Source organism: Haliaeetus albicilla, chromosome 4 (assembly GCF_947461875.1).
Source record: "Haliaeetus albicilla chromosome 4, bHalAlb1.1, whole genome shotgun sequence".
Taxonomy (NCBI): Eukaryota; Metazoa; Chordata; class Aves; order Accipitriformes; family Accipitridae; genus Haliaeetus; species Haliaeetus albicilla.
Window position 1 is genome coordinate 30,039,437 of NC_091486.1, and position 12,546 is coordinate 30,051,982.

The 12,546-nt window shown below is 38.3% G+C and overlaps 1 protein-coding gene across 7 annotated transcripts in view; it reads right to left on the reverse strand.

Moving 5' to 3' along the window:
* INO80D (INO80 complex subunit D) overlaps window positions 1–12,546 on the reverse strand; it is a 46,439-nt gene that overhangs the window by 30,685 nt on the left and 3,208 nt on the right. For all 7 annotated transcript variants that reach the window (XR_011324365.1, XM_069781668.1, XM_069781670.1 and 4 more), the window contains 2 exons: window positions 6,005–6,100; window positions 5,653–5,899 (listed from right to left, as the gene is read on the reverse strand). Coding sequence is in view for 6 of the 7 variants with exons in the window: in XM_069781668.1 (XP_069637769.1) it covers window positions 5,653–5,870 (218 nt within the window). In the remaining variant the exon portion in view is untranslated. The remainder of the gene's footprint in view (window positions 1–5,652; window positions 5,900–6,004; window positions 6,101–12,546) is intronic.

Genomic DNA, 12,546 nt, shown 5'->3' on the forward strand with positions numbered 1-12,546 from the left:
TTGAAAAGTAAAAGCAGTCAGTTATTAACTCAACTGCTCTAAGTAAAATCTGAGGAAAACAGACATCACTAAAGGGAACCCCCCACACACCAATCTCATGCAAATATAAATCGAAACAGAAGACATTTTATAAGTGTACACAACTGCTTCTAATACAACAGATAACTATGGTGTTCCCAACCTGTAACAGAAAACAAAAACTTATACAAGTGACAATTTGCAATCTTAAGATATTAAAGTCTTAATTCATTATTCATAGGAGATTAACACACAACCATTCAAAATATTTACTCTCTAATATGGTACATATTCACAAAACAAAGCTAACAAAACAAATGGACTGTCTGATACATAGAACAGTAAGAACTCAAGCCATTAACTCTGATCATTTCAAAAGCTCCCAAGAAAAAGTACATTGAAAACTACTTCCTTTCATTTGGCTGTTCTTTCACTGGAAGTAGTTAACTTTTTCATCAACACACACATTTATTATTATGAATTCCACTGGAGTAGGCAGCAGTTTCTTGTATGGACAATCTCACTACAGATACCTGGTGAGAAGGGTCTCTATTTGCACTTAATGAACAAGTAGCATAAATATTTAAATTCTGTTTTAGTAGTTTAACATGATCAATTTTGCAGCCAGAGGATTAGCTGAATGTTCTTCAAACAAAAATCTAGTTTAAAAGAAATTCTCTGCTGCTACAAAATGTTTACACAATGCCAGGAATATGTAAACATACAATCCACAAACATGGATTTTAAGCTCTTCTAATATAAAAAAAGGCTTTTAAAGTCATGTTATTAAAAGAAAAAAAAAGGAAAAAAGTCTTTGAAAGTTTGTCATGAAAAGTAAAAGGAGAAGAATTACAATTTATGGCCACAGATAACATACTAAGAAGTAAACAATTTTTGTCTGATTAAAATAAGCAGGTGATAGGAATGTAGGAACCATGATCTGATCCTTTTCCTGTTTTACACAGGCAGGCCCTTCTGCAATCAGACTTTTGCCCTTGCAGGATCCCATCTATAACCTGCAGCTTATAGATGAAAACAAAGATATGAGGCAAGAGTGATGTCTACATCAAGGTATTTATGGACAAGATAAGGAAATACCAATGAAGGTATTCCTTAAAATCTGATCAGTATGAATCTGAGAAAAGTAAGTTTTATTGAACAAATAGATTAAAATTAAATTATTCCTGGTCTTCACAGAGAAAAAATAGCAGAAAAGCCCAAACCAAACCCCCCAAAAGATTTAACACTTCAGTTTAGTGACTTTCAACTTGTTGACCCGCCCCTAAAAAAGCAATGTGTGAACTGCTTCTAAAGGGTCCATAAAAGGTAAAAAAGAAAAAGCAAATTCATATATGCTCCTTAATGATCTCCATATGTGTAGTTTCCCAAGGCATCCACACCCATAAGGATTCACAAATCAGAAAAGGCTGAAAAAGTACTGCTACTTATTATTGTCTAAATAATTTCATTATTACATTAAGTTGTAAGTAATAAATCTAGATGAGGCAAGCTGAAAACCAGCAACGTGTGGAGTCCTTGTTAGAACACACTGGAATACTGTAAATTCATACTGAGAAATGTACTTCTAAAAATAAAATTATATAATTAGGGCTCAGTAAAGCTTCCCTTAAAGTCAAGAGCACTATTCCCATAATTAAAACTAAGCACTTTTTAAATATTTTGTTTATAACAAGACTGAGATCAGTTACAACAGCACTTTTAGTATGACAGAAGAAAAAACAATAAACAGACAAAACAAACACAAGGGAATTTTTGTCCCCCTTATTTGAATAAAATGACAGTTTTACTCAATGTGAATGCTTTCCTTATATTGTTCAGAACTTAAATATTGCCACCTTGTGCTTGTGCTGATGTGAGGAGGTAAAACTGGCTAGTCTGTTTTCATCGTGAAAAACAAAGAGAAAGCAAAAAAAAATAGAAAAAGTGAATAAACCTATGAAAAGGTAATAACCTTGCTAACATTCTCTGAGTTTTAGGCTATTAAGGGGTTTGCTTGTTCATTTAACTCTAACAGAATCATTGTTATATGGCAGAGTATAAAGCTTTGGCTCTTTGGCTCTGACCATACAGTATCACTGAAAGCCAACTGTATCTTATGCAGGCATCACCTCTGGACACAAACACATAGGTGCCAGGCTACAACATAATGAAAATACTGATCACATGCACTTGCAGACTCCAGTACACATTGACTTGGCTCTATCAACTCAGTCTTCCAGCAGAACCGAGGCGGATACACTTTGGACTAAAAGGAACAAGAAGAAACTGGGAAGAGCACTTAAGTCTTCTCTGGGTAGAGAGGACTAAAGGCAGGCAGTTTTGGCTAGGCATAATTTATCAGCACCAACTCAATCTTGGCCTTGTCAGTTAGTCCCACGCGGAGCCAGGCAGGCACACACACCACATCCGCTTCCCCATCCTTCAGGTTCCAGGATGGCTTTTTAGTTGGCCCTGGCCCAAACTGGCTCTGACTTTATGCAGTGCTGCAGAGCCTGGTGCAGACGTTAACCAACTCTGCTGGAACAAGCCTATAACCAGCTGAGTTAAGGCAATAAACTCTTTGAATCAGATGTAATGCCAGGGAAGGCGTTCGCAGTTCATGCTCCGTGGAAGACACATCACTGGGAAGACTGGAATAGCACCTGCAAGTAGCACAGTTCTTTTCACATGGCTCTGAGCATGCAACCCTTTAGGATCAACCTGGCCCTACAAGAGCCAAATCTATGTGCCTGTCTTAGTGGCTCAGTTTGTCACTTCTATAACCTGCCTGTGAGTTCTGCTCAGCAGACAGTATCACATTGAGTATCTAATATAGTTTTTCCCCCCTTCCTTTCTCAGTGCCAAAGGCACTTATTCTGTGCAGGTGAGGTCGAGCGCAGTCAGCACATATGGCAAGAGTGGTGGTCGATATCCATTAAACCTATGGTAACATGAAGCACACATAAGGTGACGGGCTCTAAAGGCTTCAGCTGGACAGTTTCCCACATCACTGAGAGGGCAAGAATCCAGACAGTGAGGTTTTCCACCTATAACTGCATTCTGCTTCCCAGTACATCCCAGATTGGCATCGAGTTCTGTCACTTAAAGGAAGATCCAAGTAAACTAGAGAGCATCTTGCATATTAACAAAATATTTAAAGATTCTTTTGAAAGAGGAGAATTAGAGATAAAATGGTGTTTAACCCTGCTAAATTGTAATAACCCTATACTTAAAAATTAAGTTGAACTTCATTATCTCTGTGTGCATTTGGATAAGAAAGGATTAGGAGACATTTATTCAGAGGAAATACAGATCCAGAACCCATGTCTGTATCATCCCGTATATATTCTTTAAAAAAACAAGATAGTGAATAGAGAAACTAGACTTCAAATAAGGCAATGAAGTCATGCACTATTAATAGATTTAATTTGTAGAATGTTAATGGTTAATAAGAAATCTAATAATATGGCAGCATATTAAACATCTTTGTGGCTGGTAGCATTTCATTTGTCTGGGGTCAAGTAATCATTTTTTTTAATTATCTGTGGACAGACTATGAAGCTTTTGGCATACTATGCATGCATCCTGTTAAGACATTTTATTTTTATAATCTTTAAAAGTATATAAAAAGATAGCTGTCAGAGCATCATAAAGCCTGCTTCTGATCTTGTACAGTTACATGTCTAAAACTGTGACAAAATGACCATCTGACAGTAATTTTGTACACAGAAAATTAAAAGCTACAAGTGAAGAACTCAAACGTAGCAAACATCTTTATTTCAAACGGAGTGTGAAAAAAGTCTCCTAAGAAACAGATACAGGTTTGCCTGCCAAAAAAAAAAAGTTTAGAGCAGGCACAGTCTTATCACTAGCATTCATTAAATTTTATTGTTAAAATTAAACTCTGCCCTGAGAAGCAGTCTTTTAAAATATTCTTTCAAACTATCACATCCTCTCATTTGAAATTAAAAGTTTATCTTCTCCTTCAGACACCTGCTGTCCTCTTCAAGTACTGTAATGTGACACTCGACATGCAACTGAATTATTCTAATATAACATACACCAGATGTCATGACCACACTTCACTTTAACTTGAGAAAAATAAAAAAGAACAAAGTGTGAACTCAATTCAAGGTGTAAAGAAAAATCTCAAATTCCATGGAAACATATGAGACCTAAAAAAGTGTCATTAAGTACCATTATTTCTATTGTTTTTAAGTATGACCCTGGCAAACAGCAACTCTGGCTCAGTCAGCACTTGCATCTGAAATTACAGCATACCATTTGCGCTAACAATTTCCATGATCATTTCTGCGAGCTTACTTCCAAAGAGCCTCAACTGTACAGTAGCAAAGAAACAGCCACCGACTGTCAAATTACAGCTTAAAGTTATTCATCTTGTGCATTTGAGCATTTGCCCTACAGCTTTTGACAAACATTCATGTTTTTTTCTCACTTCATCAGTCTCCTCAACTGAAATGGCAGGTGAAGTGCAAGTTAATTTAGAGCACAGTCCAACTGTTGTTTCAGACAAGAGAGGGAGCTGTGAGCTGAGAAGGAAGTTATACGCAGGGCACAGTGGGAACACTGCTAATAATGCAAAAGGTTAGTGAATGGCAGCTAATAATGTGAAAGGTCAGTGAATAGTGGTTTCATTCTTTTTTTGGCACATTTTGTTTATATTCTAGGTTAAAAAAATAGTTTCTAACAGAACAAGCCTCAGATAGTTAACACACACACATTAATTAAATACTATGTTACTGGCAAAACCTGCAACGACTCTGAAAAATTGAAGTCATATATACCTGGCAGCCAAGATTAGACAAATTCTGCTATCTCAGCCCAAGCAACACCAATGAGACTGGTGTTCAGGCAGTCTTAAAGAGCAAGGAAGAATGTCCTTGTGGTTACAGTATGGGCTGTGATTCAGGAAATCTGGTTTGAATTCCCAGCTCTCCAGCAACCTCAAGTACTATCTCTTGCAAATCATTGAATACCTGGGCACCTTGGGCATCTTCATTTGGGCAGGGAGGGGGAGAGGAAGGGGGGGAGCAAAAAGAAAGGGAGTGGACAGCACTTTCTCAGCTGGCTCATCTGTTATCAAGTAATATATATTTTATTCCAGTAATACACTACAGATCAGTACCAAATCACAAACATCGAATTGTAATTCTGGATTCGTCCCTATGTGTCACTGCTCCCTACAGCCAGAAGGTATGCATTTTCAACCATTTGTCCTGAAAAAGCAGATGGAAGCGTGCTTTTGGCACAGCTGGCCAAACAAGCAGGCCTTTTTGAGAGCACATATTGTGACTGACAAAGCAAATTAATTGGAACAGCAGGTATTGTATAGCAGGTTTGATCCACAGTTTATAGTGAATTTGAGAAAAGCAATGGACTCTCCCAAAAACTTCCTTGGGAGTAGTTACTGCCCCCTTTCTAAGTACTTGACTCCCACAGAAAATAAAATAAAAGTTTACTGGTCTTAAAACAAAACCCTCAAAGGAACATCCTGGAATCCAATCCACTCAGGCCAGTTCATCCCTCATCCTGAAACCAAGCAGCACCTTAAAAGAAAACTCATGCCTATGTCCCAGCCGCTTCCCTCTTTGCAGATGGGTAACCACAACTCACCTACGGTCCTCAGATTTGGGGATGGGGTTGGTGCAGCGTTGGCTGTTATACTTGGCCACATATTCACATTGCTTGAAGGGGGCAGTCTTGTCCTCCAGAACGTGTCTGATACAGAAGGCGTAGCCGTTAAGTCGCCTCTGCTTGCACAGTTTGGGGCTATACGAGCACAAGGGCTTATTGTCAACCTCAGAGAAGTGTATGTGTTTGCCTTCATACATCACGTGACTCTATTCCTTGTGAACATCAGCTGAAAGAACCAAAATATTAAGACAAATCACATAAGGAAAAAAAATGCATTCAGTTCTAGACTGTGTGTTTCATTTCAGCAGGAAAGAGGGACCCAAAACAATACCTGATTTTAAATCTTCTGTACCATATCAATCTTAAGAGAGAGCCCCAAGGACACCACTATCCTGGAATGATGATGAATCAAGATGAAGCAGATTGTCTAAGGAAAATATCAAAAAGGTCAAAGTCAGTCAGAATAAAATAGGTATTATTACTGCTTAATAAGTAAAGTGGCCAGATGTAGCCACTAAACCTGTGGTTCAGCTAGCATCCAATAAGCCAAATCCACTAGCACAATAGTTTTCAATCAGTAGTCACAGATCTTTGGAAACTGTGAAAGGAAATTATTGGGGGAAAAAAAAATTCTACTGCCACTGCACTTAAACCTGTTAAACAAAACTCCACTCATCTACCAGGAAGTCATCAGGAGCTACAAGTTGAAAAAGGTTAAGCATCAGATTACATCACCTGCTTTCAGGAATCAAGTTGAATGATGATTAATCTATTTGATTGCAGAGGTTTTACTTCAAGTATCTTTGCTTACAAAAACGCTGGTGACTATCCTTGCTCTGCAAAATTTTAATTTCATCAGGCAGTGCAAGAAAGTGGTTATTTTTTAGAAAAAGCTTTCTTTACCACACCTGACAAACAGTCTTCAGATCTTGTAATTGCTCACAGCTTCTGCAAGCATCAATATGCAGTCCCTCCTGAGGTCATCATGGTTCTTCAGAGCTTCTTCTACCTTACTGTACTTATTTTAGGTAAATGTGGGCATTAATAATATCAGAGGCAGCACTCTCATCGATGCTGGGAGGCTGGGGTTTTTTCCCCCCTAAAATAGACTCCTACAGTGCAAATCCATGCAATCATAAGGTACTTCTTCATTTCCCAACACTAGGGATTCTTTGGCAATCACCTTAAAAAAAAGCCCAAACAACAAAAATGCCCCAACCAAACAAAAAACAAACAAACAAACCAACCCCACCCCAAGTAGCTTCAAATAAAATTAACAGTACACATATTCTGCAGCTACTCTGCTACACTCAGCTTAGCCTGCAAAAGGCAGCTTTTCTTCAGAAAGGCTATCCTGAAGCACTGGAATAAACTCTTTTGAACATGGTATATTCAGTACTCAGTTCAGTTTCATATGTGTTATATACCAAGCAAAGGAATGTACACAGAGGTGATATTCAGGAAATATGTAATAAATTAGAGGCATGTGACAAATGTACAGATTACCACCTCAATCAACTTGTTCCCAAGGCCCGAAATGGCAAGAACACGATTGCAAGGAGGGAGCCTACACAGACTTTGCAGGAAAGATGCATTTTCCTCTTGTGAAGGTACAAGCCTTCACCTCCCGCTGTGTAAAAGCACCTTGAGAAAAATGACAAGCACTCTGGCACTGGGGGATTTAGAAAAGCAACTTTAAGTCACTAGGGCAAAACAAAACACCCTATCACACCTCTAACAGTAAACTGCATAAACCAGGCCTTTCTTTAGCATATATCTAGCTGTAGAAGCAGAAGTACAGAAGACTACTAAAAATTTAAACACTTAAAATTCATGAAACAGTTGTATATGCACATGTGCAGCATACACAGCATACAGAATGGAGACACATGCTACAAAACATAACTAGCACAAATGACCTCATTAATCATTTGACAATATTAAGGATAATTTTGTATTTCCTCTTTATACACATAGTTCCCCTTCAAGCACACACCCCCAGGGGCAGGGGCCTCGTGCTTTGTTTACACCTGACAGCCACAACACAAGCACGGACATCTAATCCAGTTCCAATCACCTTTCCCAACTTCTCTCAATGCACAGAAACACATGAAAGTACAGAGCACATACTACATACATATATATTTGAAACTAATCATTGGAGTATGAACCTTCACAATGTATCAGTCTTAAGAACAAACAAGTTCATTGTTGGCTGTGCGCTTCAAAAACACAGAATGGGAAGAGAGAACTATCTCTTCTTTAGCATGCCGAGAACCAAATACACCTTTCAGACACCTCTACTAAGGCAGATACTGACATACACTTCAGTATTATCCAGCAACAGCATGAAAGAAAAACATAAATCCCATGGTGACATGCCCAATATGGGAGTTGTGATCTGAGTTTGGGTCCCATATGTTTGAGAGACAGCCTCCTCCATTACTATGGCAGCAAAGACTCAAATGAGTCTTAACTAATTGCATCTCATACACACAAAGAAGCTGACAGAAAGCCTTTTCCTCTGGAGATTGCTTCTCTCAACAGTTAACCACAGTTTGTATTTGGTGGCATACTGGACAGGATGAAAAACTTGAAAGAACAAGTGCATCTTGCAGTTGGGGTGACTCACATGCTGCTCTCTGTTTCTTTCTGGTTTACTTACCACCTTCTTCTAAGCTACTACTATCATGCTTTGCAGAGTTTTTGATGGATCAATGACCTTCTCCTCATTTGCACAACCCAGCAACATTTCTTTTCTGAAGGTTATCAAGCAACACACCAAAGAAAAAGAGTTCCTCAGAATGGTTCCAAAGTAAACAGCAAGAAATGCCTATCTGGTGTGCCTCTGTTAAGCTTCTGTAAAGAAACTGTTCCACAGTTCCCAGCCACTATAATCCTGGATTTATTCTTGTGCCCCCAGTCTTATTTTTGGATTTAACTCATAATTAAGTCTTATTTTTGCATTTAACTTGACCGTGTCAAGGCAGGCATAGTACTTTACTTCTCACTTGTCTGAAAGATACAGGACGCAAGTACAATGCCATATGAAACATTTAAGCAAAAATACTGACAATAACTCTCAGGGAAACCAATGAGCTTGAACATGAATTTTTGGATATATATATACACTAAGAGAAGCTCGTGCAAATATAACCACGTTAAAAATCCTGATAGGAATCAATTAGGGCAACTACAGTGCAACGAACAAAAAGAAAGCTAATATATCTAGCAGCCAATGTTATTAAAAAAAAACCAACACCTACAGCAACTCTCTCAAAATTGCAATTATATCTTTATTGGTAGATTCCTACACAGACTCCCCAAAAGACAGTGGCACTATGTGGATATACTGCCAGGATCAGAGACTGAAGTTGTACTTAATCTAAAAAGAGGGCCATTTTTTGGTTTTTTTGTTTTTAACTTCCATAGCATACTAGATATATATAGAGAGAGAGAGAGAGAAATGAAAATAATGAAGACTTTTAAATCTATTGATTTTGATTTAATCTGATGCAGTATTTTATTTTGAATAAAATATACAGGAGTTCTTACCAGAGCTTTTTGCTGCTACATAAAAAGTAGCACAAGCATGGAATATGCACATATAGCTTAACTGAAGAGAACTGAAACTACAGTTAGCTAAATAGTGGGTGGGGGAGAAATTATTTTTGTCCCACAGGATTCAGTAAGAGATGACGGAAACATGGACTTCCCCTGGAAAAATCAAATGCTTAAGCAGCTGTACTTCACTGCAAAAATATCAGGGTACAAAACTTTCTGGAAGCTGTTTTGGGTTTTGCATTTATACTCTACAATGAAGCTGCAGAAAGGTTCAACAGAAACATAATTTATGCTTGCATATGCTCAGACTAGCTTTAGCCACTACCCATGAACCAAAGACTGCTTCTTGAGGAACCTAGATTTTCCTTAAACAATTGCTTCTATATAAAAGATTCTAAGCTAGTCAGAAGCAAGGGGGCAAAGAACAGAAGAGAATCCAAAAATGTGTGCCATTGCCAAATGATGTAAGATATTACTGAAGTTTAAAAAAATCATACTAGAGGATAAGGTGAATATAGAACAGTCATATACCATATCACACAATATTAAAGCTAGGGGTACTTGATGAAGCTAATATGTTTTGAGGCAAACTCTTACTAAAGTAGTACTTCTTCATTTTTATTATTCACAGGTAGTGAACTGCTGGAACTTGCTGTCAAAGAGGCTGTGGAAGCAGACAGTATCATCAGCTTCAAAAAGACAATAGAAAAGTTCATAGACAGTGGGGACATAAATGACGTACCTGCTAGCATGCCTAATGTAACAAATACGGATAGTGAAAGAGTAAGAGAAGAAAACACAAAAAGTGGCTGGGCTTTCAGGCTTTTCCTAAATAGCATCACTTACTCCTACTGCCCAAGACAGAACACTAGGTTGGATCGACCCCTGATCTGACCCAGGAGGGTACTTCTTGTATTCTTATGAGGTTATCACTAACATATATAATTTGGTAACGCATTCATTTCTTCCCTTCTCCAATTTTTTATTCCTGAGCAGTTGACTGGACGAAAATCTCCTCCCTCTGGCGAAAGCCCTATCTGGACATGTGACGAGCAACAAACTTAGCTTCCCAGCAAGGTTTTATAGCGAGGACAGGCAGGACACAGAGCAAAGCCACACTCTGGGACATCACCACTTAAAGCAGAGCTACTTGGCCTGCTGAGTGCAGCCACTGGTGGTCAATAAGACAACAGAAGGTCGTTTGCAAAGTGACTGTAAAAAGAGAAATGAAAGACTTAAATACACACAGGCACACACCTGCGCAACTGCCAGTACCTGCTGTCAGGCATAGGAAGAAGCCAGCTCCCAACTGCTTTTAGTACTGGCAAGCAGGCATAATCAGTTCCCTTGCAGCGCACATCAGCTCCAAGACAACAAAGCCGTAGCCCTGCACTCCACGTACCCGCTCCCAAAACAGTTAAAGAGTCCTTCAGAGAGGCTGGGAAACAGTGCAGCAGCAAACTTGGGGAGGCAATCTTTGCTAGACCATACTGAGTATCAGCATTATGTCATACAGAAATTTGGTACCTGACATCATCTGTAGTCTACAGAGAAGTTAACGGCCTACTCACTATTAGAAAGCCCAAAGCATTATAGCCTCAAAACTCAATTGGTAATTTTGAGAAAACACCATGCTGAAAATATTAGAATATTTTAAATCATGTGGGTAGGATACATTCTTAAACATACGCTCAGAACTTGACATTCAACGTACATAAGACCCTTTTAGGCAATGGAATCCCCAAATGCGTTGTAAATTGCAAGGCAATTATATATCAGTGGTTAAAAGATGTAAAATTAAGAGGACTGAGCTCAGAGCTTCACATGTTGCATCCAAACAAAAGCCACGATTAAAGAGGTCTTAACTGTGTTGTTTTGCACTTGCTAATACCAGCGCAGACTTTATGTTAAATTGCTCGGTGTGTTCATGATATCTCACAGACAAGGTACAATCATCTACATACGCTTCCAAAACCATCAGCTTGGGGCCAGAAATGGAACATGGAGCTCCAAGAACCTCAGCTTTTCCACAAACACACATAGCATAACTAGTAGTTTTGTTTATTCCTCGACCAAGAAAGAACAATTCCCTCCTTTGCCACTGTCTGACCCTTTTGCTGAGACTAACAGTAAATACATAGATTTTAAGATGTTTGGGCAACGTGGAATTTCATCCACTCAGAGATGAACAGAGACCATAAAAATCATTGCAAAAAGACACACATTTAAAGCCACCTTACAGTAAAACCTTTCAGTCAGTATTAGTAAAAACTATACTATCAGAGAGAAAGCAAAAACATTCCTTTTTTCTATTTCATATTAAGACTTCAGGCAACTATTACCTCTTCTGTGAAGTGCTCTGTTCTAGCAAGAGAAGCTGCACCACATCAACACCACAAAGTTGTAACTTCTGTCCCCGTTCTGTGATCTAACCATAACTTTGGCTTAGTTCTGGTCATTTAACAGCTCAATTCTCTACTACACTCAGCTACCAAACCAAACCTGCTATAATTCTGGGAACAAGAGTCTTTTTGTTAGTAAAAGCATCCAAATTGAAACGGAAAACACTGGGAAGCAACCAAAGTCAACTACAAGAGTTCCTGTAGGGAACACTTTTATTAACTAGAGTACAATCCTTACTCAAGACCACCTCCGAAGAGCCCCATACAAGTCAAGGTACCGCACACACATGCAAGTACCCTGACAGATCAAGGCACTTAACATGTTAAGATCTTACTAGACATTTTGAGTTACCACCTGGAATCATATTTTGGACTACTTTTTTTCATATGTTAAAATCTACCTAGGAAGACAGAAGCAGCAACGTTGTCCTCATTCTGCCTTTTTAGAAAGCTTATTACTTCAACTCTGCAAAAAGGCAGTTTATATTGCATAAGGATGTCCGATATATTAACAGAAAAGCAGCAGTATATTTTAGGCAATACTGGTAATATAGATTATGCTTCAGAATAGAATGCAATAAATATAGAATTAAATTTATGTATTATTCCTAATAATAATAATGGCTAGAGAACTTACAAGACTTGTAAAAAGTTTCAATCAACAGCAGAAAACATAACTAAGAGGAGGGAAAATAACTCTTTTTGTTCCAAAACTGAACAGGTTCTACTTTTTGTTTTCCCACACAAAATGAACTTAAGCAGGAATTTTAATTTCAGCTGATTCACTCATCTGATAAATAGTGCCTTAAAGAAAACATGACAAAGACAGCCCAAAGCCTAAAAAAACCCAAACATTTAAGACTCTTGGAATTTCAGAAACTTCAAAGGACTTCTAGAGAGAAAAGAT